This window comes from Coloeus monedula (genome assembly GCF_965178545.1).
Source record: "Coloeus monedula genome assembly, chromosome: 16".
NCBI classification, from domain to species: Eukaryota; Metazoa; Chordata; class Aves; order Passeriformes; family Corvidae; genus Coloeus; species Coloeus monedula.
The window spans coordinates 9,607,644-9,635,628 of NC_138796.1; the positions used below are offsets into that span (position 1 = coordinate 9,607,644).

Consider the following 27,985-nt stretch of genomic DNA (forward strand, 5'->3'; position numbering starts at 1 on the left):
TGTACTCTCAGCAGAGTGTGGTTCTAGCTGTAGGAACTTATATATATAAATTACTTTTTCCCTTGTCTTGACAAAAATAATTAGCAGACAAATTTTGTTTGTCTATAATATAAGGCTTTCAGAAGATGAAATACATCTCTTTTTTAAATCCATGGATTCATGCATTCTAGAAGTTTAAAACCGTGGATATTCAAAAGCTGTGATCAGTAGATCAGATTGGCATTCTCTTTGAACAAATAAGAAAGATGAGTTTTAATGATATGAATATAAATAACTTTCTAACAGGTAGATTCTTACAAAATAACCTTGTCCTCATTTGCTACAAAGGACTTCAAGATCTGTTTCAAGTGGAATGGAATTTTTGGAGTAAAATTCCAGGTAGTTGTAGATGTCGGGACTTCTGTTGTTTGTGGGACATTGTGTTCCAGTTTGCCAACTTAAAGACCAGCAAGAAAATGTCTGCAAAATAACATGGCTACCCAGAGTGTGAAACCAGGTCGCTGAACTTCTAATATCATTGTATTTAATAAAAATGGAACAGTGAGTGGAACTGCAATTAGAGGGTGCCAAAGTAAGATTTTATTTTTCATAAATATTTTATGCTGAGTGTCAAGGGAAGAAGAGGTTATGTGTTTATTTCAGCTTAAGTGCATGCTCTGAGCTGGGTCTGGGTAAATGACATCCAGAGGTCTCTTTCAAAATAAAATTTTCTCTGTTTCAGTGGCTGATATATTAACAAGAGTGTCTTTATGTATGACATGTCTGTATGTATGAAACAAAGTGAAATCGTGTTTGTTGTATCTTTGCAGACAACAATATGCACAAGTAGGGACTTTGCAGGAATGTTTGTTGCCTCCAGAACATTTCTGTACTTGCACACTGATGTATGAGAACTCATTACTATGGCAGACCAGTTCACAGAGCTCCAGAGAGAACACAGGTAGGCCACACTCCTTGATATAGTTCCCAACAGCTGTGGTAAGTTGTGCTGACTTTCATTCCTTGGTTCATTTAACCTTCTCAGGGTATTCTCAGGCCATCAGCTCTTTAACAAAGCACATTATTGACATTCATCTGCTTTATTATTCCTTGGCCATGAAAGACACTGTCTTGGGCACTTCTGCTCAACTTGCTGATGGGCTTTGCTAAACCCTTCCCTTGTGAGTTGATGTCCATTACAATCCTTGCTTACAGAAGGACTTGTCACAGAGTAGGTGAGTCTGGAATCAAAGTTTTAGGATCACTTACCCTGGACTGAAACCAGGATCTTGGAGCCTTAGGATTTCTTTTTGTTTCTTTCTATTGAAATTAAGCAAACTGAAGTGGCTCTACTTACTTGAGACTTGCATGCATATGAATATGCTACCCAGCAGCAATGTGAAGGACAGTATAACCAGCTACCACATGACATAGCTCTAAAGGTGGTATACGAATATGAAATTATTTCAATGATCTAAGGTTTCTTCTTTTTTCCAGCATATCAAAAAGTAGAAGTATTACATGTGCTTAGAGCTCTAATGTGATTATGTCTCCACAGGATACCAGGATTTAATGTATTGCATAGAAACTTTCATGTATAGTATTATGCTCTTGCTTACTGTATTTGCAGTCACGGCTGGGTTGAAAACTTGAACTGACTCTAAAAATAGCACACATTTCCTTTGCATTTTAAAAAAGAGAAAAGTGTTAATTGATCATCATGAAAGAGGTATCACAGTCAATGAGGCACATTGTAGAAGCATAATTAGTCAGAGGATGATCTGGCATGTGCAGGAAGAATCTAACAAATTTATCAGTGTGTCTGAAGCAAGTTAATTTGGCTGCCTTAATCTATGTTTCATATAATCTTTATGACAAAGAGAGTAACCCATTTTAATTTTAATGTTCAAAAAGCCAAGAGAAATTGGCATTAGTTAAAATTAAGAATAGTGCAAATCAGTGAGATAATATCAAAACAGGGCCCTGAAATATTATTCTAGCCTCATTTTTCCAGAAGCCAAAGTAGTAAAAACTCCCAGTAATTCTGTAATTTAGTTATGATCATAAGCACTCTTTAAGTTGGATTAGAAGTGGAGTTCCAGATTAATGTTTCTGATTGCACCCCTTAGGCTGCTTCTTTTTTGCAATATTCAGTTCTGCTAGCCTTATATATTGACAGCTCTTGTATATACAAAGGAGAAAGCTATTTGGAGGGCAATGGTTAGGTTCATCCTAATGGATGGTTGTCAAAATTACTTTTCCCTGAGTTCTTGGCCTGTAATTCTCAGTGACCTCAGTGATACTACAGGTCAGTCTCTATTCAAATGAAAACCTCAGTGTCTAAACCTGGACATTTAAAAGCAGAAATGTATAAATATTTTTGAAACATTTAAGTCTCTAAGCCAGAATTTGCTTTCAGAAGTGTCACCTTTCATATGCAGATCTGTTTTCTTTTCTCCTTGCAAAGTAAAAATAACCAATCTTAAGTAACTGCAGATACTACATTGTAGGACTTAAGTAACTGTAATCAGTAGACAAAATAACTTGAAGTTACTCACTTCGATTCTATTCCTTTGCTCCACAGCACAACGTGGTTATTGCAGTTCCTGACCATCTTAAAGACACCATTCTGACCCTGTGCAGCTCTCCTGGTCCTTTTAGTGGAGCACTGAGGCTGCCAGAGCTTTCCAAGCCTGGCTCAGGCTGGCAGCTGTGTCAGGATTTGTAGGTCAGTATCTCAGTCTTCCATAACATCCTCATTGTTTGCCAGGACTTTTCCCTGCTTTGACTGAAGAACTCAAATAGGATGGAATCACAGAGACAAGGAGGGGTGGCTGGTGCCTAGCTGACTTTGAAAACCCAGTTATTGACTGGGGCAGCGTGAAGAAAATCAAGCATTTGTCACAGAAATTTTTAAAAATCATTGTAAAAATACCTGGGAAATTTCCTTCTCCCTAAGACAGGCAACTATCTTCTACCACTGGTCATCCCTAAATCTGCTACTAGGTAACTGATGTAGAGGACTAAAAGTGAGGGTGGTCTGTTTGTGTGTTTGAGAAATACTGCAACAGACACAGAGCTTGAAAAACATTTACTGTAAATGTTCTGGACCAGCCAAATGGTTCTGCTGTCCTTTCTGAAACCACACATACACACTGTCCTCCAGAGGTGCTGCTCTATTTTCTCTCTTCAGCCCTCAGAGGGATGGAATCTGGGGAGACTGAGAGTGCATTTCCTATTGGCACAGAAATAAATGTCAGGCTGAAAATTCTTCCATTCTATTGAAGAAAACCTATTTTTCACCACAATGGTGGAACAAAGCTTGTACAATTCCTCTTGTATGACTGAGATGTACTCTGTAACATAGAAATCTCAATGCTTCCTGCTGCTTTTAAAATCTGTGCCTCATTTTGACTGTGGGTTTCAGTCTTTTGAACAAATGCTTTATTTTTTTTTCAACTCACTCAATCATCCAGATTTTTTTTGTTGTGTTATACCACCTGGAATGGAAGGAAAGGAAATGTTGACTGAAAACTGCTGTCTGCTAGAGGTGAATTATCAGATCTACGTTTCTTGAGACAAATGTTAAAAAGAGCTTCATAAAGATTTTTACAATTTGTAGCTCAGTGACAAGTTTAATCAATAATAGTGTGAAGGCTTCCAGCTGGGCCTGTCTGCAAAGATCATGGTAGCTGAACGAGGTGCCCCTGGGGTGTGTTGGGCTGGATGACAATGTTGAAGAGGCTGGCTGTGCCTTAAAGCACACTCTGGTGTGGTTAAAAAAGTGCATGTGTTGAACACAGATATGAAAAGGCCTTTTTCTCATGTTTCCTCCCTCCATGTGCACACATTTTCAAAAGAAATCTCCACTGCTCTTTGGACAGAGAGTGCTCTGTGCAGCTGGAAGTGCCATCAGGACCACTGATCAGCCTCACACTTAACAATCTGATCAATGTGCTTGATCAACTGTGTTCAGCTCTGGAGCTCTTTCAGGGGCAGGGACTCCTTTGTCAGGATTTCAGCCTGTTACCCCAACAGATCATCTTTGTTTTCAGCAGAAGGCAGTAGGGGATCTGTAGTGTTTCTGGTATCTCAAAGCAGTATTTTGCTTGCTTTCTCCCAGTTTCCCTTAAACAGCATCATCCAGCAGAAAGTGGAAAACCTGCTGCTGAGAGTGAAGTCAAAGGCATGAGTGCAACTGTAGTTGGAAGCATCCCTCACTGGGAGTTTCTCTTTGTTAACACCCATGCAGTTATGTGTAAAGATGAGGGGGAGTTCTAGTTATGCATTTTCTGAGCATAAGATCATTGACAGCTAATCAGAAATTTCCAAACTTGTTCAGCATTCAAAGACACATTGTAATGAAATATAAACTTCAAATTTATACCTTTATATCAAACCCTATGTAGATTCTGTTTTCAGTGGTCTTTAATGAAAAACACACCAGCACTTCAGAGGATTTGAAATGCTGACTAGTTAGTTCCCTCTTGCTCTAATTCCTTCAGAGTAAGCACAAGAGCTTTTAAAGAAAGTTCAACAGTTCAACAATTTAATTCACTAATTAGACCTATGTACATAAATATGTTCCTAGCATTTGATTTGCCTTAGTTCAAAGAAGTAAAGTTCTAATTTAGAAGCAGGGTAAGGAAATACAATTACTTCCATATGTTTTGGTTGAGGCTAAATATTAGTTAATAAATTTCCCAGTACCTTTGCTACTTTTACAATGTGCTTAGTGAAATGTAATGTCCAGGAGCAGAGATGATGACAGGCTGACATTTCTGAATACAGCCCTTCCAAATAGTTTGATACCAGGTAAAGTAATGAAATTAGGGTATTTTGGAGGATTATGAAGATTTTAATTTCCTTCTCCTTTGATGTCACCTAGAAAGGGGCTAACAATTCCAGCACATCAAAATGTTTTTGAATAAGGTTTCTGAAGGCTTTTAGATTCTTAATTTGAGTGAAATTTGGTTCTACTTTGCAAACGCTGTAAGACTATTCAAACACATAAGGCTTTTTTAACTAAAAAGCTTTCTTTGCTAAATAGTTATTTTTATCAAGACTTTTAATGCATTAAAATTTATTAGTCACATGTTCAGAACTCAACACTGAAATATTACCTGCTCAGGGCTGAGGTGATAAAAAGGTGCAATGCACATATTCAGTAGTACATTATTTGCTGTCATCGTACCAGTTTTCAGGCAGAGTTCAGTCAAGGAAAGTTCTGTTTCAGGAATAAAATCTACCTGTTTATCCTTTCTTCTTCCTGCTTCTTTGTTAAGCCTCTGAATGTGGAGAGCTAGCTGGACAATTTCCTTAACAGCTTACCCTGTTCTCTCTGTGATGCTTCAGTGTCTCACCCCATCAAAACCCTATGCACAGTTGGAGGCCCCATTTCTGCAGTGAAAATGCTGGATATAATTTAGTTTTCTGGTAGTATTAAAGTAATGAGTCAAAGATGAGCATAAATGTTGAAGAAAAGGTACTGTGAGTTCCCCAGCTGGGAAATAAATGGTACTGATGGATGTGCTCTGTATTTGCAAGGGTTTTATTGTGTTGAGGAATGCAGTTTCTAAGTTGTTTGGTTTTAGCTTGACTGATGTTGTTAACTGAGAGATTTCACAATGAAGCCATTTTTCACCTCAACCTGGCAAACACTGATGTTTTTAAGAAAATGAGTAGTTACAATTTGTTTAGGTGAACTCTTTCCTATGGCCTTGTACCAGGCCACTGCAGTATTTTCATACAGAGAAGACAGCTCGTGTCTACAGCCCCAGGTGAGCAGATGGGTCAGTGCAGAATAATAAAGATGTAATTGCATTAATCCATGCATTCAACATAATAATTAAAAACCCTCAAGTTTTGGATTTTTTTTAATTAATAGCGTTTGGAAATACTTTGCTTAAATGTTTAGAGTAACTTCTACAAATACATTCTTTGTTGCACTAGTATAGAAACTTCTTGCAATGGAGTATTTCTAGCATTGATTTAAAGAAGAAAAAGAGAGAAATATCTGAGAAGAAAGCTATAAAACTGTATTGAGACACCCCAGAAACAGGTACATAAGATATTATATACTTACACAATATAAGTATGTTGCAGCAATTCATGTTCTACTTGTTTCATGTATATAAAGAACTTCAAAAGAAAATTGCAAACTTTTCTCTCGGCTCACAAGGCTGTAAGTTCAGAAGGTAAGAAATAAACCTTATTATTAATTAAGTATTATGTTAAGAATTTGTATACTTAATAACACTTCCAGAACTATCAGGGTACAGTCCTAGTTATAGTCTATATTTTTCAGGGTAAGAAGTGATTTATTGATCTTAAAATATATTAAATGAAAAATTGATCAGACTTGCCAAATCATTCCCTTTATGTATATTAGTTTGTAATAGGCATAATATTCACCAGCTAGTCTGTGGTGTGTTGGAAGTACTAATGCCACTACTGAGAGTGAACTATGAACTGGATCATTTTTTAATATTATGCTGAAAAATTCTGAGTGTTGCCGTCAAGCATCAGTTTGTCTCATTAGCAGACCTTACTTAAGATGTCATTCATTCAGAGTTCATGGGAGAAATAATTATATATCCTTTGTGTAGTGGAAGTTGGAATGGTAAGAAACCACAAGTGAGCTGAGTGGGAAGATCAGTAAAAATTTACAGCGTACCTGGTAGATGAAGGCATGCACTGAATGTGTGCCTGAAGCTCTGGGTTTGCTCATCTTTGAAACAGAGAGTGACAACAGCCAGAGAAGAATGAGAGAAGTCATCAGTAGTAATGAAAGGATTATCTCCCCAGGAGAAATGGGGATCTTTCCAGTGTAAATAGACAATTTTACTGCAAAGAAATGCTTGGGTTGAACAGTTTCTCATGCTTAAGGACCCAACTAATTCCAGTACTGGCTTGAACTTTACTTAAAAATCAAGAGGTCAACTTCTGTGGCCATGGTTAAGGGAGATTTAATTAATAGAGCTGGAGTCTGAGTCTCTGTCAGATCTCTGTGTCTTAACTATGTTGCCTGGTTTACAGCCAACTACAGTTTTTCTGTTCAGCCTCTGCAGGCTGTGTCCTAATTTCAAAACAATATCTTCACTACATTTCAGTCCCCAAGGGCATGAGCTACACCAGATTTAATTAAAACTGGTAATGCTAATCAGCAGGTCTTCCTGAAACTGAGAGATTTCTCACTGTCCCGAAGTTAAGTGGCTTTTGCCTTCTACCATTGTGGGAAGCACTGAAATAATGCTCCTGGGTGACAGATCCCAGAGTCTGTAGTGCCAGTGTTCTTTACCTGAAACTTGGGAATAGCAGCAAGTTCATTCAGGGATAGTTTGCCTTCAGATACATCAGAGAGGTCGCATAATTGAATTCTGTAACAAATACCCTTTCCACATTTGCATATCATAAAACAACATCAAGACTTTTACTAATGAATATGTGTAAGGAAATAAAAAGAACCTTGAGTAACTTAATGCCCTTCTCTGCACTGAACTGGACAACAATTATACATTACTGCAGATTTCTGTTCAAGGCTCCGAGACCTTGATCAGCTAGACTGTCCTAACCATGGCAGGTACCTCTCTGGCACTCATGGTCTGTGCAACTGGATTTTCTTCCCAGGGTGTGCAATATTGGAGGAGAGGTGGAAGTAGAAGCACACTCAAAAGGAAGTAGGAAATGTCCTGAAGTTCAGCAGTTGCAACTAACAATTGAAATCAACAAGGTGACCGATTATTTACTTTGCTGCTTTAAAGAAAGAAGGGGGGGGGGAGTGAGGAAGAGGGAAGCAAGTGGAAATAGTAAGCAATAAATGTACATGCTTAAATTTTCACTGCTGTAGTGTTGTGTAAGAGTACAGAAATTTCATGGGTTTTACTTTACTTCCACAGGAAGTTTCATGTTTGTATTTAATTTCTGGGAACCCAAGGGCAAAGCAAAGCAATTAACATGTTGAAGACTTAAAAATAAACTTCAGAAGCTTCAAGTAAAATACCTTTAGCTGATTAGTGTTACAATGCATCTTTAATGAGAAATAAATGAGGATTGCATTGTTTCTTCGGATAAGGAGAGGCGTTAGATATCTGCATTGATAATAGAGAGCTTAGAAATAATCTATGAGCTGCTTTTCTAGAAGAAAAATAGGAAACTTCTACATGGCCCAGTGCACAGATAAGAAAAAGAGTGAAACAAATAAATTTGTACAAGTCCTTTCAGTAAAAAGCTCATTGCAAGGTGAATTTTAACATAGTCCCATTGCTCTTTGGGTTGTTTAGACTCACTCCTTGGTATGTATCCATGTTTCTCTATTTTTGTCCAACTGGTTTTTCTTAAACTCTGATTTTACTAAGAAACTAATTTGTATAAAAAGTGCAGGCTGTAAAATGTAGAATTAATTTTGAATGACCCACATATAAAATACTATCTCCTCTTGTACCCACAGCAAACAAAATTCTACGGAAAACAAGGCTCAGAAATAGACTTTACAAAATATTTATTTATTCTGTCATGGCTGTGCACCAAATAAAGGGAATACGAAAAGTCCTTTGAGTGGGAAGACTGGCAGCATCTATGTTTTAAAATCAAATTAATTTTAAATATGCATGAATTTATTGTCTTGGTTAAGTTGCTGCACAGTAAAAAGGAATGCTGTTCTCTGAACAATAATTCATCTGAGCTCTCAAATTGGGTCACAGTGAACACACAGAATGCTCTGGTATCTTTCTCTTTTACCTTGCTTTCTTGGAAAAGTGATTGAAACTGTAATCATTACTGTGTTAAGGCAGTGCACTGATAAAAACCAGTGTTTTTCATAAATGATAGATCCTTTTCTTTAGTCCTGTTTTTGATGGTAATGTATTGTAGAACACCTTAAAGGACAATGTAATAATCTGCAGTCTCAAGAAAATATTCTGAAATGCACTGAATGAGTACAGCAGTCCCAGTTATTGCTGGAGTTTATTTTTGGTAATAAACACTTCACCTTCTCTATAGGACTGTGGTAAAATGAAATAAATTTGAATTATTAATATTACAGTATTTTACAGTCATCATATTCCTAAATATGCCAAATAACATTCTAAATATCCCCAAAATGAAGGACTGGGGGTGGGGTGGAGGCAATAATACTGCTACAAAAAGCTCATGTGCTACATCACTTCTCTCCAGTTGTATCTCCAATTGCTCCAACAATTGAATAGGTTGGGAAGAGCTTTGTAGAAGGTCATTGCTGTTACCTTGTGAGCCAGAGCAGGAATGCTGTGAATCAGCCAGACCTTTTTATTGGAATATATGGACACTGAAAAAGGTACCATGGGAACTCTGAAGGATCCTCTGCCTGGTGTGAATACGGTGACCACCAGGGCAGCTGGGAAATCTTCCTCTGTGGTGCACGTAAGTGCATAACATTAACAATATTATACACAGTTGGTGTTTATGTTTTGGAAACAGTGAAAATGTATTGATGTTGAGTTGCTGTGAGTACCCAGCATAGGCAAAGAAGTAAATAGTCTGCAGGAGTGTTCCCTTCTCCTAGAGTGTCAGGAGAGGATGGTGCCAGCTTCAGCCAAGGAGGGGACCCAGTAGCACCTGATGGGTTGTTTCCCACTCCTGCTTCATTTCTCACCCATATCTTCATGTTCTGATTTCCTGGGGTGACAGCTCAAGCCCTGACCTCTTGCCTTCTGCTCCAAGCTAACTGCACTGAGTTACCTTAGGAATCTTGGTAAAGGAATTCCATGGATTATCACAGTCCTTCTGGCTTCTGCATCAGTTGCAGGACAGAATGAATCCCCTGCTGGAGTTACCTGTCTCCAACTGCAGTCTCTGGTTGTGCATAGTGGGAAAGCAGCTTTTATACAGCTGAAGCAAAGTAAGGTGGCCCTACCTTCTCCTCATTGGCTGAGACAGAGCAAGACTTAGAATTAATAAAAGGGTAAGACTAAGTTCAGCTCAGGCTTTGTAAAAAAGTGGCAGAAGATTATCTTTGTGCTGTGTTCTGTTAGCAGCTTCCTGGCTTCAGTGCTTGCAGGGTACTGCAAGAACCACATTCTGCTGTGGTAATTTTATCTTTGTCTCACATGTATCCAAATACAGTCACTGGTGTCCTACCTAGAGTGCTGCTGACCCATTATTCAGGAAATCCCTGGACAGGCAGGCTGCCCTGTGTAGGGCTGTGGATCTTGGTTTGTTAGAGCAGTATGAGCTACCTTTCTGTATTGCTGTGTCTTTTTTATATGGAAAAATGTGAGAAAGACTTGAATACAGATAATGCCATTACCAGTTAATTTAAAAGGCCAAATGGTAGTTTCTAACAATGCTATACCTTTCTAAACAATGTTTGAAAAAGATAAGGATATATTTAGAAGATAGATGTTTCAATTTCTGGCTGCCCAAAAGTGACATAACAACATTATAAATTTAAATAGGCTAAGGCCTTAATGGGTCTCCTAGAGGAAAAGAAAAGGTGTTTTTAGTAGAAATGTACTAAACTATCTGCATTTGACAAAGTGCTAATGGAGGAAATTACTTCTAGAGAAACAAATGAAAATGTCAATTAAAAAAAAGTAATGGCTCTCTGAGTTGTGGGTTGTGGTTTTTGCCTATGGAGTCTTTTAGGGTGTTTTTTCTGAAGAGAAGTGCTGGGTAATTCTGTATTGCTTGAAATGCTTTTGATTTGTCTGTGTTGTCTTAGTTCTGTGAGTTGGGGGTTTTCTGGGGACTCCCCCCCGCCCCCCCTTTCTGTATCTGCTGCTGCAGAGTTGTATTTCATTTAGACTCGAAGCTAATTTAATATTCTGGTCTAATGCTTTTTCTCTATGGTATGTTTTGTATGAACCACTTTCCAGTGAAGTCCAAGAGCACAGCGCCTGCAGCCTAAACCACCTGGCTTTGCACTTCCATACGTGCCAGGGATGTGATGTCAGCAGAGGGCAGGACGAGACATTCCCAGTAACTGCAGAATACTAGTGAAGTGGAAATTCCCTCTTTACAATTCTCTGATGCCAGTCAGCTTTTCTCCCTGGTGACTGGGTATCCTGAGGTGTCAGGTAATGTCAGGGTTTGCTTGGGAGGCACACTGGGAACTACTGTGTGAAGGCTGCCCTTGCTTTAAAGGATATTGCTGTGTTCAGCTGGAGTCTGCACAGAAAGGCTCAGGAAGGGCATGAAGAGAAGCAGCCTTTTCCCAGCATTAAGCACAGTGATACGATGAGTGTGAGCCTGCAGTGACACACACACACTTGTGCTGTCACACACAGGGGGAGCTGAGCCTTCTAAGCAGTGAAATGTTCAGGTTTTACTGCTGCTGTTTGATTTACTTACGATAGATGTGTCTTCAATTATTTGTCTCATAGCAGAATAAACCCAGCTATCTGAGGATAACGTCTGGAAAAACCAGACACTAGAAACCAAGTTGCTGAGCTGAGGTAAGAAGGGAATCACTGAGCAGTGACCATGGCACAGACTGTCTGCAAACAGGGGTGGCAGGGGAAACTTCACTTCTGCCAGTGTAAAATGTGATTAAGTTCTAACAAGACATCAAGTGTTTAGTTTCTGTGTGTAATCTCCAGGAGCTGAATACTGTAGCCCTATAAAAATATTACCTCTATTAAAACCTGCAAGAGTTGATGCTGGGCCCAAATGCACTAAAGGAGAGCATTAGGCAAACAAAGTGTACTTATGTCTTAATGACTTTTTGGAAAGGTTCAGAAATAGTGTGTTCTTAAATTTGTTGCTTAAAGTGACGCTGGCAAACCAGGATTTCTCTCGAGGACTTAGTTTTCAGTCATTTCCTCATGTTCATAGGTCTCCACCTCAGGCTGTACTTTATTATGTAGTATTAGGTTACTTTCACAGGTTTCTCTGGTGTTCTAATGTGTTCCACACTTAATAAGAGCCATCAAGGTTCATCTCATCCTTTTACCAGCCTAAGAGAAACCAAAATGAACTGTGGTCACTTGGTGTTTTTTAATCTCTGCCCAGCCTCTTGAGCCCACAGCAACATGAGGACTTCCTTGCTCTCTTGTTTCATCAGCACTTTGAACTGTTAGTGATGTCTTGCTTTAAAGGCAGTCAGATACTGACACTGACAGAGAGTTGCAATTACCAGCCCTGCTGGACGTACCAAAATAATGTCCTAAACATCAAAAGATGTTGTTTTAAATTATAATTTAAATTATAATTTAAATAAGGTCTCCATGGGTGAATTTTTTCATAACTTAACATGTTTTATTTTTCTTGACATAAACAAGATGAGGCACAGTGACAACAAGGACCTCTGCCACTTCAAATTAGTTAAGGCATCAGTATTAATTCTAAATTAGCTAATTACACTAAGAAAAGTGAGGAAACACAATTTGTCATTTATGCTGGTAAAAACCCACATTCCCAGCTTATTTTTTAACTTTTTACTACATACAGTAATGTCCAGCCACATACTACAGTTAAATATCCTTCCCATGACTGTGTTATATGACTGGTATGTATGAGACTGTGAAAATGTTCTCTCATTTTCCACATTCTACAGAAAGTGAGATTGAAAACATTCAACTAAGCAAAGCCAGGTGGAGAACAAAAGCAAAATAATTTCCTTTCTCTCTGAATCCAACATTACCACTGCTCAAGCTGCTGCCATGGGGCTGCAGTCCCCAGGTAGCCCTGTCCAGCTGCAGGTACAGCCACTTCACTGCTGCAAGGCAATGCTGCAGAGGTGATTTTAGAGTCTCAGCAGTTCCACAAAACAGGCTTGAAGGAGCCTCCTTGATAAACTATTGTGACTATGTAATTAAACTGACTCTTCAGCACAGCATTTCATACCTCTCACCATATTTAAATACCTGTAACACCCTCTAGGGAACACTACTGTATGTGAATACATACATAAAACATGATAGGAGGCATTAATGATACTGTGTTCCTCCCTCCTCAGGTGCCAAAGCTGCACCAGGCTCCAGTTCCAGATAACCAATGGCATGGATTGTAATGTGTTCAACTAAATACTTAAAAACCCAACAGGTATGACTTAATTACATGAAGACTTTATTTTCAACAAATTAGATACACTTGCAAAAAAAGAGGTGGATTGCAGCACATAAACAAATTTATGCATTTGTTTTTAAAGACTTGTTGCAGTGAAGAAAACATACTTTTTAGGGTTTTCAATATTCTGTATATTACAGTAAGGCACTCTATATTGCATTTGGAAATCAAAGCTCTCCCCTTGTCTAGGAATCAATGAAGTGACTTCTGATTACAGTATTCTGGACAGAATATTCTGCCCATGCAATTATTCCAACTTCCATAGCTAGAGCCAGGATATATGTTAACTGAATGGTAGTAAAATTTCAAAACTAAAATAGTTGTTTCACCTTTAGTTTGTCAGTGACATTTATATCAGCCTCATTTACAGACTTTTCATTATATAAAACTATATAATGGAAACTATAAAACTATATAACATTATATAAAACTTTATAACAGATAAAACAGAAACCCAAGCTGTGACTGCAAACCAGAATGTGTCTGCTCTCCTATTGCTCCTGGCTCTGAAGAGCTAAGAAAATAAAGTGTGGGGAATGGGATAAAATATGACACCAAGGGAACAGGATATGATCCAAAAGTTGCTAAAAGTCAGCAGGAGTCTGCTGATTTCAAATGTTTTGAGATTTTTTTCTGTAAAAATGTGCCCCATTCATATTGTCCAGAAGGTAACAGAAATTACTAAATTTATTGATTTTGAAATAACTTCTCCAGTTAAAGGGTTATGCAGACACCAGTTTCTCTGTAATAAGAAAGTATTATCTAGGAGCAAAGTGAAAATTCTCAGAACTGCACTTTTCAATGACACATTACCATATTAGCTTTGCTCTTCTCCCATAGGACCTTCCTCATAGGTCTCATTTTCAAAAAGAAAAACATGTCAACAACTTCCTTGTTATTTAGGATGATAACAAACTGGGAGCTGTTCTGGGACACTGCAGTCAGAAATCTGTAGTTCTGCTTGGGGAAACTTTATGAAACTGTTTATATTTATCTAATATGGAAAAACATCTTTTGATACAGCCTACTTTTGCTTAGCAAGCATATCCAGCAGTTCCTTCTCTATGCCGTGGCTACCCAGTTCAGTTAAGCTGTAGTATCTGTGCACCACCTTCTCCTCTGTCACAAACACCACTCGAAGCCCGTGTGTATCCTGTCCCAGCTGACATCCTATAGCTGATGACACCACCATTTCCAGGCCTTTGTAGGATCCTCCAGCATTCCTATGGTAATGTCCAGAAAATACAGCTCTAATGCCTGTTTAAAAAAAAAAAAGACAGAGTATGTATTTAGTTAGCACCTTACAGGTCCCACATTTACCCTCATTCTTTAATGGCTCTTCAAGGATAAAATTACAACTAAACCATTCACACAAACTTGCATTTTAAACAAATAATTAGTAAAGAGTAGCAAATATTTCTAATACTAATAATTAACCAAACTTTATTGTGCTCCACCAGCTGTGTTTAGGGTTACTGGACTCTGAGTTCTTTATGCCCACTAAAAGGTGTGCTTGCTGTCTCCCCACTCCTTTGCCCAGAAAGAAGGGACAGTCCAGAGGTAGCTGATTAAAATTAGATACCTGCCTAGAGAATGATGGTACTGAAACACAGGTTGGAAGACAAAGAGAGTAGAGCTGTATTTGTCAATTAGCATGAAGAAAATTTACTAAGGAGAGCTTAAACTGTACACCAAGGCCAGTGACCTTAAAAAAATAGAAAGGGCAAGACAAACAAAGAAAAGACATACATGAGAAGGTAAGTTGTAATCATTTCACAAGACATTGAGGGTATCACAGAGGGAACAGAGCCAGGTACATCAAAGAAATCTAATAAAGCAAAAGAAGTTGTGAGTTTTGAAGAGGGAAAGAAGGAGGAGCAGCCAGGAAAGGAAAGGTTCACACCTGCAAGAGTCAGGCTTGGAATGACATGAATTAACATTTATCTGGTATGGTGACAAACAAGGCAGGTTGACTCTGATTCCTTCTATTTTTAATGACTTAAGGCTGTTCTGTTTCATTTTCTTAAAAAAAAATAGATTACTTATATTTTGGACTTTATTGGAGTAAAAAAATATAGAATTTTTACAGAAATTTTGATACAATTTGAAATCAAATTAATTGTGTCATCCTCACCTCCAAACCAGTAATTTCCACTTTTTGTTTCTCCTGTCTTGCAAGCATAAACAAACAAATGCTGTATTTGTTTGCATAAACAATACAAAAGCTGTATTTGTTACTCTAAGTGGCCTTTTTGATTGTCTTTACAAGTCAAATTCTTGGTGCCAAATAGATTACTTTCCCCTCCCCATATTTTATAAATTTTAATAAAATGTTTCTATTACTACAAAATAATGAAATCTTGAGTCTGAGTAAAAAAAAAGAGTAATTTTGTTGTTTAGTACTTTCTTTCCTGTCAAAGTTTGCAAAGCTCCTCACAAGAGACTTGGGAATGGAGCTTCCTCTCCAAGAGAGACTGTTCTGCCCTAGACAAAGCTTTTCATTCCCAGCTTATTCCAGCCTCCTTTGCCATTTTGCCTTTCCATGCTCTGCCCATAGGTACATCTGAGCACCACAGTGAACAGCATTCAGAGTTTGGTAAAAAAATATTAATCAGTTTTCTTGCTAATTTAAGCTAGTACATGTTTTATTTTGAATGAAAACGTGGAGTTAGTATAAATAGCTAATTTTACAAACAGGTTTTGGGATTATGTTTTGGCATGCTTAGTCTAAGGTCCTTGGACCTTTGGTCCAGACTCCTACAGCTTCCTGAAGCTGCATCTAATGCTACTTTATACTGTTGTGAAAGAGAAAAATTACTGGACCAGATGGCTAAAAATACTGGAAATTTTGTCGGCACTACAACCTTAAATGACGTTTAAAAAATAAAAGCTAGCAACAACTGATTTAGCCTTCAGACTGCAGAATTTCAGTAAGACAGCAGAGACAATTCAAAGCCAGAGAGCTGTAATGAGGAACATGCTGTAACTTCACATGGAAACCCTTATTTCTCTAGCCAGAAAAAACTTTCCACATTTTCTCCTGCAGTAGACTTAGACCTCTTTCACAGAGATAAAATGAAAAGGGAAGTAGGTGAACCCATCTTAAGACAGCTGGCTAACATCAATCCTTTGCTCTTGTGGGAGTGATCTGAAGACTGATATAAAATATATAAACTTGGCTCAAAGTATAGTTAAAAATTAAGCAGCTTCGAAAGCAAAATATAAATTATTCTGCTGTGTGTCTGGTAAGAGCTATATGGGCTTTCATATTTCAGATCCAAGCCCTTCTCAAACAGCAAATGAGTCAAGGTAGAAAACAGAGAACGAAGCCACCTTGTCACCGAGCAGTGATACATGGGCCTTGTCAGCTCCAGCCTGTCTGTTCCCCTGTTTTAGTGTATCAGGGCTGATTACCCTGCTGCTGGAACCATCCTCTGGCTGCAGCATGAGGTACACTTGTGAGTAAGGCAGCAGGGCAACTTTGGGAGCTTGCTGTGACTCAGCTGTACAAACCCAGCAAAACCGGTGAAGTGTTTTTACATCTTGGGAGAAAGCCAGTTAGAGTCCCTCAAAAGGCAATGGTGGAATATAAAAGTCAGCTGCTACTGTAACAAGGTAACAAGGCCTTTTCAGTATATTCAGTATTCTTCAGGTAAGCAGAACTACTTTAGTCTATGAAAAAGTTAAGAACAAGTAAGAATCATAAACCCATAGTGAGGTCCAAACCCATGTGACACACTTTTAGTAACAGAAATAAGTATTTTAGAAAGGAATTAAGTTCTCTCTTTTTACTGGAAGCATCTGTGTCCTAAAGTAGCATCTTCCCACCATCCAGAGAATTTAACATTTGGGTTTAAAAGAGGAAAAGAAGCCAAGACTTTGTGTCATCATATATGTAAACCAAACCCTAAGTGTGATTAGAAGGACAGAGGATACAAAAGTCATAAAGGAACTGTAGTTATGCTAAAGAAAAAAAAATTCCACTTGTCTGATAATTCAAGGAAAAATTTTGAGAAACCCATCCTAGACAGACAGACACAAGTAAAACATTTTGTTTCCAAGACTTCAGTTTTCAGATACCCCTTAGTGCCAGTATAAACTCTTCTTATTGCTGGGTTACAGTACGTTACATCTTGAAGAAGGAAACAAACAGGTCACTGCTGTGTATGGACAGGAGGCTCACTGATGGCGTTTTTCTGCAAGAGCACATTTGTGTTCACTCAACTGTACTGCACCCACTTTGTGGCTTAGCACAAGGAGGAAAGCTGAACCAGTCACTGCAATAACACTAAGATGACAAGCAGGCAATTTACTTTGCTCTTGCTTTTGATCTTTAACATAAAAAGAATCTTAGAGATGTATGCACTCAAATTTAATTTACTAATGTCAGATGTTTTTCTGAAGTAATAATGTCAAGTTGCTAGCAACAGACACCCCTCACCCCCTTATTTTTCCCCCTAACTCTGTGAGGAAAGAACAGTACCCTGGCAGACCTCAATTTCATAGCCCACTTTAATGCACCCCCAGGTCAGTTAAATGCATCCAGCTATACATGAAAACATACAGTCCCTTCCCACTACAACAAAAGAAAAAAAGTGATTTGTTTTTAATCGCTGGTTTTGTTAAACAGCAGCTGGAAAAAGCATTAATATAAAAGCTGTATGAAATACTGAAAAACTACTGTGTAAATAAATGTCCAAAGAACAGCACCTTCACAAGCATTCATTATTTCATTTTTTATGAAATACACAGTTATTTGAACTGAAATGTGACTGGAGGTTTCACAGTATCCATTTACTAAAAAAGAGCTGGATCCATTACTGCAAGACCCTATTCATACCTAATGGATTATTCATTAAAGAAAAAAGGGATTAAAATCAGAATAAAGTAAAAAGCTGTGCAGACAGTTACTCTAAAACAAAAGCAAAACAATCCACACATCCTTTTCTCCGTGATCATCACCATCATCTAATGTCAGACTGCATAACAACACAACACAGATTACAGAGTATCTGCTAAGGAAGAAAGGTCTAACCTGCCAAATTCATTTTTGATCAGAAAAGGTCAGGCTCCACCCAGTGCTGGGTACCAGGTCCTGTTCTGTCTGTGCTAAAACTGTACTTGGATCATGAAAACACCTAAACCCACTGAGCTTCATGCCTGCTACCAAATATGAGTTTTATGAATCAGTCAATATGCAAAAAAAATCAGGGTCTTTGTAAAAAATGGTTTAGATACAGGAATTACTTTTGATTTTAGTAAACAAAAGCTGTTCTGCTATGCAATTTACCATCATTTTCTTATCAAGCACAAAATGTCCTTTTTAGTTCTGATCTGAAAAAGCTGAATCTGAAAGACAAAATGTTTTCCTTTTCCAAAGACCTGATCATAACTCTTTTTCCCTTTAGAATAATGCATCCCTACTAAAGAAAGAAATACCTATTTTGGTACAAGTTCTTTGACCCTAGAGCAGCCTACTTAGCAAAAATAATTCATGATGTAACAACCAACCCAAACAAGCATTGTTCAAGAGCCATCTGATGAGATGTAATACTTGCATATGCTGATATGCCTTAGACTTTTCATCAGTTCAACCATGAAAGAAGTTAATAAACACTTTGGTTTGATGCTAATTCATACACTGCATTATGGCTCTTGGGGCTGTAAGGCCACACAGTGGCTGTGGCAAGGCAAGAGGGGAGTTCTGGGGAAGGGAATTACCAGCTCAAGCAGTTCAGCATGCTGCCTCTGATGCTACCTGTTTCATAAGCAGAATCTTTAAAGCACAACTCAATTTTGAGAAAATTTCAAACAAAGTTCATATTTTAATTTGGATACCTTTTCCCAAGTCAAAAACACAGTATGAACACTTGACTCATAGTTTCTGTTGTGGACATTTTTCAACAGGAAATACAAAAGCACCTCTGAAGACTTTCCTCCCCGCTCTCCTTTCCAGTGTCTGCTTTCTAAAGCCAGCTCATCAAATAAGTAGTGGAACTTCAGCAAGTTCTTGTTGATTTCCTCACTTGATTTTCCTCATTTGATTTTCTTGTGATCTTCCTCACTTTAACAGCTTTGGGAATTTGGACAATTTCTTCCAGCATTTCCCATCTTCTCTTTTTCTGCTGGTTCTCTCTCCAAGCTTTGTGACCCACACCAGCACATTGTATTAAAGGTGTTTTTCTTACAGAAAAGATGCAATGGGTACTGTTCAACTTCCTCACTGGCCTAACAGGAGAAGGTATCACAAGTGTCTGAGACCTGCTCTGGATGCTGCACAGAAAAGGCTGATACAGAAAGGGACCAGGAGGCTCTAGGGGATCCAAGCAAGCTCAGAAGCAGCTGCCTATGTACAACCATCATATCCTCACAGGCTGCAGCAGCTCTGATTTTAAAGAGATTATTCTCTGTAACTGTGGCCATCTTACAGCACTTCTGAGCTCCAAGCAATCCAAAGCAGAGAAATGTTCTGAAGGAAACCAAGTCCTAAATTAAATATTCACCACCTTTTTCAACCCTGGAGATACTGAAGAAAATGAGAAGAAAACTTTAGCTATCCCAGTGCTGTTAGCACACTGTTGACTTTATTTCTGACAAGAATCAGGTGAGAAAATACTTCATTACACAAAAAGAAACTACAACTGAGTATCGTGCAGGAGGCAGTTTGTCTGTCAGCAGAAAATGGCGAGGAATTTTACAGAATTTAAAAAGTGCAGCAGATTCCTTCTACAAATTACCATTTATCACTGAGAAAAACCCTTCCGTGGCACCAGAGGAAAGGGTCAGCATGATTTTGATACAATTGCACTGTAAGAGAACAAAGGTATTTAGCTGTGTCTCATGGATGATTCACCTGGGGGCAACAACATCCCTGTCTTACCATATTATGCAAGCGCAGTCCTGTAATTCCCAGACTCCTTTCCCTTACTTGGGACTCTACTGCTGTCTTCTGTAGTGTAGAAAAATGTAAGGACATGGAAGACTGGGCATGGTTCTCAACTCCATTTGGGCAGGAAAGAAAGGGGACTCTGGTCTGCCTTCACTGTGTGGCCCAACAACAAATCTTTTCTACTCGATGTTTTGACCAGCCTTTCTATTTCAGTAGTTAAATCATGTTAAAGTCTCAATTTAAACATGAAATGCTAGACAAATCATCTTTTTGATTTATTAAACAAACAGGTATATTCTGTAACCATGCAACAGTAAGATTTTGTGAAATAGGTAACATCTCTTTTTGTAACTTCTTGAAAAATTTACTGTTTTCTAGTTTAATTCAAGAAATACAGACTGAGCCCCAGGCTCCAGGGAAAACTGAGTTGCAATGGCACTGACAGGATGGAAAATAATACACCCATGTTTACCCTGAAATATAAAAAAATAACAAAGAAACATGCACCTGGAAAACAATTTTTTCTCACATAATCAGATAATATTGGGTTGTAGTTCACACTTGAACTGGTTTAAATTCCAGGGATGTCTGACTCCAGTGTCTGTAATTACACTCACTTCTATGGCTTGATTCCAAACCCCCCTGAGTTCAGAAGAAGCTGTTTTCCAACTCTAGTTCCAAATGTACAAACCCCATTTTTGAGGCAGGTTTGCTGTGTCCAAAATGTGACTGGCCTTAGCTGGAAATCAAACTGCTCAACCCAGCACTATGGACAGAGTAAAAATATAGGAAAAAAATTACCAATATAAAAATAAACCAAGAAAAGCAAGCAGATTTTCCAAATTAGGAGGAGAATGCCTGGAATAATCAGCATAGGCAATCAGTGGCATGCTTTATTTAGACTGAGCCTTCAATTAAATAAATGCTTTTCTCAGCAAAAGCAAATGAGACTGTAAAAGAAGGAGAAGGCTAAATTAGTGCAATATGAATGACATAATAAATATGTAATGGGTACAGTACAGACCTTGTCTCTCTTCCCATGCCCTCAGTAGAGAATTTTGATGAAAAAAAAGTGGTTCTGACTGAACAATGAAATTTATCACATGGTTCAGATTATCACCTTTTAAGTGCTGATTAATAAACTGCAGACATGAATCAATGTTCACTGCATTTCATGTACAGATTAATGGCTCTCCACCCAGACTGCAGGTAAAGTTCAAAGCAAACTAAAGAAGGCATTTCTTCACAGAGCTGTGAAACATGAAATTCCCTCCTGCAGACCACTGTGAAAGCTGGCAGTTTTCACAAATCAACTGAACAAATCTAGAGAGGAACCACTAAATTGCATTATGTTGATAACATTAGTATGACACAGAAAGTCCTTGAAAGAAAAATTGTTGGAGGTGGGAAGAGGCCTGGAAAGAAATACCATTATGCTCTTTTCTATCCTGTGCCCTTCACAAGGGTTTGGGGAGTAGGAGCAGCAGGAGACTGGGCTACTGGGACCCTCATTCTGGTCCTATTACTCTGCTTTTCTGTTAGCTGTCCAAATTTAATGATAAAATTAGATTTTAAACATAATTATGTTTATCCAAAACTCCCTGATTCACCAGACAAACGTCTTGCTTGGTCAAGGACTGAAGAAAGAGGACAGACTGGAAAAAGCTGATCCTAGATACATTTGTCGCCCAAAATTAAGAGAGCTAGAGAGGAGCAGCAGTAGAGCCAAAGTGGAAGCAAACAGGTGGAGAAGCAGTTCTGTAAAGACATGAAATTGTATTGGAGGATCTGAATGTTATCAACACTCTTGTACCCTTTCATAGTTTTCAAAGACAGGAGAACCAAACAGCCAGGCACAGGGAGATGCTACCATGAGATGTGCGTGTATACCCCCGCACAGGTGAGAGTACACAGGTGTTTTGTAAAAGGCAGTGTTTCTGGCAAATACAGCCATTTGAGTCATATTGGTAAATTGATCTTGAACATTTTCCCTGGAGTATCAGGCACAAACTGGCTTTTCTTTCTTCCTTTCACTTGCAGAGTACAGCTCTGTCTGAAGTGCTGAACAATGTGGTCAGTTCAAGAGCAGTACCTGTTCTCACAACAATTCTGCACTCCAAAATTATATTCTTTCAGCTTCCCTACAAGAGCCACATTAACCATAGGCATTTTTTGCTGCACATTTTGTCTCCCCCTGGGCACGTGGTGTACCTCATCTTTCCAAGACTCCAGTGCTACACAACGAATGACAATATTTAGAAGTCTTTGAAAACAAAATCTCTTCAGTGGAATGGAATTGATTTTATCTCATTGCAATTTCAGAGTGCTTGCATTGCCTCATCTGCCAAGCAGGTGTTACAGCAGCAAAGATGTGAAAGCACCAGTCACAGCACTGTTAGCAGAACTGCTTGGTGCTCAGGCAGTTCTCAGATCCTGTTATCCAAAAAAAACCCCAATAATTTCCCACCAACAGAGCTCCAGTAGAAGGAAATAGTCCCACTGTAAAGCATTGGGGATCAGCACCCTCCCTTTCATAAGCTCTTTGGTCAGCCCTCAGTAACATACAGAATTATTTTGTGTAGCCCTTTTGAAGCTCTCTGTTATCCTTTCTCCTCAGAAGAGCTGTATGAATAAAATAGAACTGAGTAATTAGAATTTACATTGCACAGCTCTATAAGCATCTCAATAAAAATATCCCATGCACTCCTGTTTCCAAACATTATCCTGCAAATGTGCAGGAAACCTCTGCCTTAAATTTGCTTTGTGCACTAAAAAATCAGGAGTTTGATGCAGCCGGTGGTCAGTGGGTCTGTGTAAATGGGAGACAAGATATTATTTTGCACAGTGTATTTATGTCGAAGCTTCTTTCTATAGGACAATACTAAATAGAGCTATATACAAAAGGATTTTAGTGTCACTTGGGTTTCCTGTATAATCAGAGAAACAACAGGCACAGCCAGAGGGTGATTCCAGATCACCTAATTAGAGCACTGATCTAAATAAGCCTTTAGAGGTGCTGTCTCTAGAAGGTCACTCTGTCTTTGAGGTTTATTTTTGTGAATGTCTCTTGTGACCTTTCAGTGGAATTTACTTCCTGGTTTTGTTACTTTTTTCCATTTGAAAGCGATGCTTTCTCAGAGAGCTGACACAAACCCCAAACAGTCCTGGATTGCTGTGTGCTCTAAGGATCAAGAAGAAGCTTTAGCCCAGTGGATAAAACTGATTTCAAAAATTTATCCAAGAAGAAATATTACTTAATGTCCTTACAGATTATACGTATTTTGTACTTGCTGCTGAACTTCTGGAAAAAAAATTTTTAAAGATCTATGTATAAGTGTATCTCCATGCAAGATTTACACTACCATACCTAGGGAACTGTTCTTACACAGAATGTATCAGATGTTGTCACTCTACCTGTGCCATAAGTAAATAATTGCAACCTTGAAAGAGGTTGATCTAAATCACTGAAGTTGAGAGTATTTAAATTATCTTAAATACTGACACATAAGCGCTGAGATTACTCACTCAATGTATGGGCTTTGCCAAAATCAAGGTCTCAATGGCAGGAAGATGAAAATATTACTCCCCTGTCAACTCTGATTACACAACAAAGAAAATAATGAAACATAGCATATGTTGTCTGGTAAATTTTAGAAACAACAGCTTTCAACACTCCATGCTTTAATTTTGTGCTCAAATATATCTCAGCTGTGGATGTTCTGAAAGCTTCTTCTTCCTTTAACACTACTCTCCTGTCACAACATTTCTAAGAGGAGAATGTAGATATCACACTCTTTTAATGAGTAAAGGTGTTAGAAGTTATAGCACCTCCAGTCACAAATATAATGAAAAAATACACCATTTAATGAAGTTCGGTTGTTATTTTTGCCCCATGTACGTATTAAGTACTTTTAACCACATCTGAAAAATTGCTTTGAAGACACTTAGATGAATTTAAAACTTTTTAATTAAAAGAAGCTGAAGACTGAAGGGAATTTCCTTCTGTATATTCCTATCTCTAGTCTAGTTATTTTCTCTAAGATGCAACATCTCTCAGCTACACAAACCACCTATACTCTTCATCTAACTCTGAAACAAGGTCTTTTTTAACTCTGTTGGTGAAAAAACAGCTATTAATTGAGATTTTATTCAATAGAGCTCTTAAACAAGTTCACACATTTACTTAAATGCTTTATCTCATTTGTGCCATTAAGAAATGTTTATTACTATATTGTATTAAGTAATGTAAGTAATGCTCAGTGTGTCAGTGATGGTTCTCAGGACAAAAAGTCTTTAAAAGATTGTTTATAGCTCACCAAAAATATCCATACTTTTCAGGTCATAGAAAAAAAAAAATTAACATCCTAAGAAAATTTTACTGGAATGAGATATGTAGAAAAAAGTAGGTCTTCTATTACATAAACTGCCTAATTTGAAAACTAATTTGCTGCTTATGTTTATCAAAGACACATGAATTGCAGACCAGATTTTTGGCCAGACCATTACTACTTCTTTATTTTCCCTACAATGCTATGAGGAAACCTATTTATATCAGCGCTGTAAAATCCTTAAAAGCTGAATATGCATTTCATGCAGCAGAGTTGAGTGACTGCAGCAGATCTTACAGATGAGAACGTCAGGTCAGCTTTTTCACAGTTCTTGCACATAGGTTTTTTCTGTACTTAACTTCTGCACATAGAAGAGACAAAGCTTTGACAACTTAGGCTAAACTTGCAGAAGTTATACCAATATACCTTCAGAAAGGTATTTCTGCTTAAATTCTAAGCTCTGTTCTCAACTGATCTGGTTTTCACTGTGGCCGAAATCACATTTTCAAGGACAATAGTTGTTATAATACATTTAAAAAAAAAAAGGTCTAGCTGGATTTCTTAGATACGCAGCTCACAAGTATGGTTTAACTTTGCACAGTAGTAATACATATTTACAAGTGCCAGATTTTCAATTATAAATATTTATCATAAGGACATGATTTTATCTTTAATTAGCCCAACTGTTAAGGACACTTCTAATGTGAGAAATGTAATTCAGTACTTCATACCAGATGTAGCCTCTGCAGCTAGTCTTTTATCTCTGCTTGTAATGAGCAGATACTTACACCAAAACCATTATGTAACATGGGAGTGATTACAAGAGAATAACTACAAAAGATCTGGGCTTTGGAATTAAAATAAGAATGTTCTTAAGTTGCTTACCTCACTTTAACTCACCTGTGCAATATGACCATACTTTAGTATCTGATTATTTCCTACACATATCCATATGAATTTCTTTGTTCTTGGAAAGAGCTGAATTACTAGATTGTCCTTCTTTTCCATCCCTCTCTACCCAGCTGAGTTATAGCTCTGTGTTTGACACTTCCAGAAAAAGTATAAACATGAGAACTGGGATAATTACAGGTTTGATCCTGGGTTATAAACGACAGAAATATGATGTCCATCTAATAATGCCAAACACAGCAACCCCTAAACCATGCATGTACTGACATAATGACACAACAAACCTTTGGCGTGGTTACAAACACTGAAACAGCAAGAGGCAGAAGGAAGGAAGGAAGGAAGGACTGCTGACAGGCTGGAGGAAGAATAGTGGCAGCCTGGTGGTCTCCTAAAAAGGCAGACTGACTTGCTTTTTCCAGAATAAATAGTTATACCTAATATATAAATTTAAAAAAAGCAAAGTAGATTGGGATTTCATTAGCAATATTCTGTGTTTTAATCCTCCAAGAATGTATGAAGTGAACTGGGGGAAAACCAATTTTGTGTCTAATGATGTGCTAAAATTCATTACTCTTTGGCAAAGCAGAGCTTCAGAAAGCAAGTGGTGTCCTTGCATCTCTGTGCTTCTACCCCACCATGCCAACAGCCTCTCTGCAACCCGCTGAGACCTCTGTGGTCTCACAAAGGCTGCTCTTCAACAGAATAATAAAATGGAACAGCACCCGTTACTAAGGAAACTCTGAGCCAACTTTTGATTCAGCTCATTTTTCTCAGCAGTCTGAGTTACTGAGCTGCCTGTTCTCTGTATTCATTTCATTAGCAAAATGTTTGATTATTGGCTTGTGAACGTTACCTATTGAGTCAGTGTATAGTAATAAGCATGCCAAAGATCAGTGTTTAAACAGACTCATTAGGGAACCAAACAACTTATTAGAGATAAGGAACACAAGGAGAAATGATGGAGGGAACAGAAAGGTGGCACAAAGGAGTTTGGGAATTTCTTCCCTGGAGCTGTATTGCTCACTTCCCATTCTGCTCCCTTCCCCCATCATTTGGAGCTTTCCCAACTTTTGGTTAAGCCTCTGGACACCCTTCTAAGAAACACTACAATGTAACAACAGTGTTACAATGAAAATGTTTTGCATAATTTCTTTTACCTCTTGATTCCCAGTGTTGTCAAATGTTAGTAAACCTACTAGGCAACAGAAAATCCTAGAACAGAACTGCTTTAGTTCGCACATTAATGCCAATTTCCTGGGATATGCCCATGAACTAGGATGTGCTGTAGTCCATGGTACACAGGCAGTCACAGCTGCCCAGCTCTCCAAGAGCAACTCTTCCCACTATACTAACACTGACACAAAAATGAAAAAAGATATGAGGTATTCTCAGTGTGTCTCCTTATGGGGAAAAAACCCCACCTGTAAATCTTGAATCTGGAAATATATCTGTGCCCTGGAGAGCCCAGAGAGCTGTGAATTTTGGCCCCACTGATTGGAAACAGTAGGAGATTGAGAGCTTGGAAATTAGGCTGAGTTGGATGAGGCCAGGCTTAACAATTATATGGTAAATTAGGAATATAAAAATTTTGCATTGTTCAGTAATCCAAATAATGTGCTCTCTTACAGATACAGAGACAATGACATTCTGATGCAGCAATGGCAGGATAGCAGGAAATTTTGAGGGACTGGCACACTCCAGGAACATGAAGGCAATTACCAGAAAACAATGGGAACAGCATGGAGGAGTAGCTGTGTACTGTGTCTGTCTCCATGGCGCTCAAGTGGCATCACACAAAGCTGAGGGATTTGGTACAATTACTCATTTAGCACATGCTCCACCTGCCCTTCATCCCAGACGTGGCCCCTATTAGAAACGGATGGGCAAAGCACTGATTTTAGCAGAGCAAGACTTGTTTTAACACTGAATAAATGTGGGGTGCATTACACTCTTGATTTAAAATTGGCTCAGTGTGGGAGAAAGCAACCTCCAAGGTAATTGTGAATTCTGTTTCCATGTTTTATGTAAAACATAAATTCTGTATTTTTCTCCTATGGCAATACCTGATTTTCCACTCTGTAGGCAGGATAAACTCAGGTTGTCTTGTATCTGTCAGTGCTTGCAAATGGAACCCTTGCTATTTATGTTAAGGAACTTTTCATGTTTAGCTTTTTACTTTTCAAAGTTTTAGATTTTGTTTAGTACTTTTTACAGGTGACTAGATTCAGTTGATAATTTTGATCTATGGGAAACAATGAGGCTTATAAACTATATTCAAAATTCCTTGAAAACAGTACCATTTAAGTGAAATGTATTTTGTCTGACAGCAGAGCCATTAACAATTTGAAACAAAAATTCAAGAGTGGGAAAGTTTGAGCAAATACCTGCTTTATGAAACTTTTCCATTATCTCCTGACGAACCGATTTATCCAAGTTGAAATAATCATGGTCTTCATCAGGTTTGCTCAGAAATAGAGGGATGTGCTGAAATACAATTATATGCTTGCATTTCTGGTTTGCAGCAACAGCCAGCTGCTCATCAAGCCACTCATCCTGGGCTTGCCTTAACTCAGGGCACTTGGAAGAATCAAAGTATAGCTGAGAATTCAGCACAAGAAAGAAAACACCTCCAACCCAAAAGCTGAAGTAATCATCTCCCCAGTTCTTGCAATAATCATCTATTGTTTCTCTTGTAGGAGTATTGCCAATATCATGATTCCCACTGACGAATACCAGTGGTATGTCCTGGTCAGTGTTTTTCAGAACATCCTTTAAATCTTGCTCTTGGTTTTTTTTCCATCGGCTTCCTAAAGAAAAAAAAAACACAAAACATTTG

General features: G+C 38.2%; 1 protein-coding gene across 1 annotated transcript in view; it reads right to left on the reverse strand.

Annotated features, from left to right (window-relative positions):
- Positions 1-13,006: 13,006 nt before the first annotated feature.
- CPPED1 (calcineurin like phosphoesterase domain containing 1) overlaps positions 13,007-27,985 on the reverse strand; it is a 39,719-nt gene continuing 24,740 nt past the window's right edge. Inside the window, exons 3-4 of the mRNA XM_082291887.1 lie at positions 27,534-27,956; positions 13,007-14,280 (exon numbers count right to left, since the gene is read on the reverse strand). Coding sequence (XP_082148013.1) covers positions 14,048-14,280; positions 27,534-27,956 — 656 coding nt within the window. The 3' untranslated portion in view covers positions 13,007-14,047. The remainder of the gene's footprint in view (positions 14,281-27,533; positions 27,957-27,985) is intronic.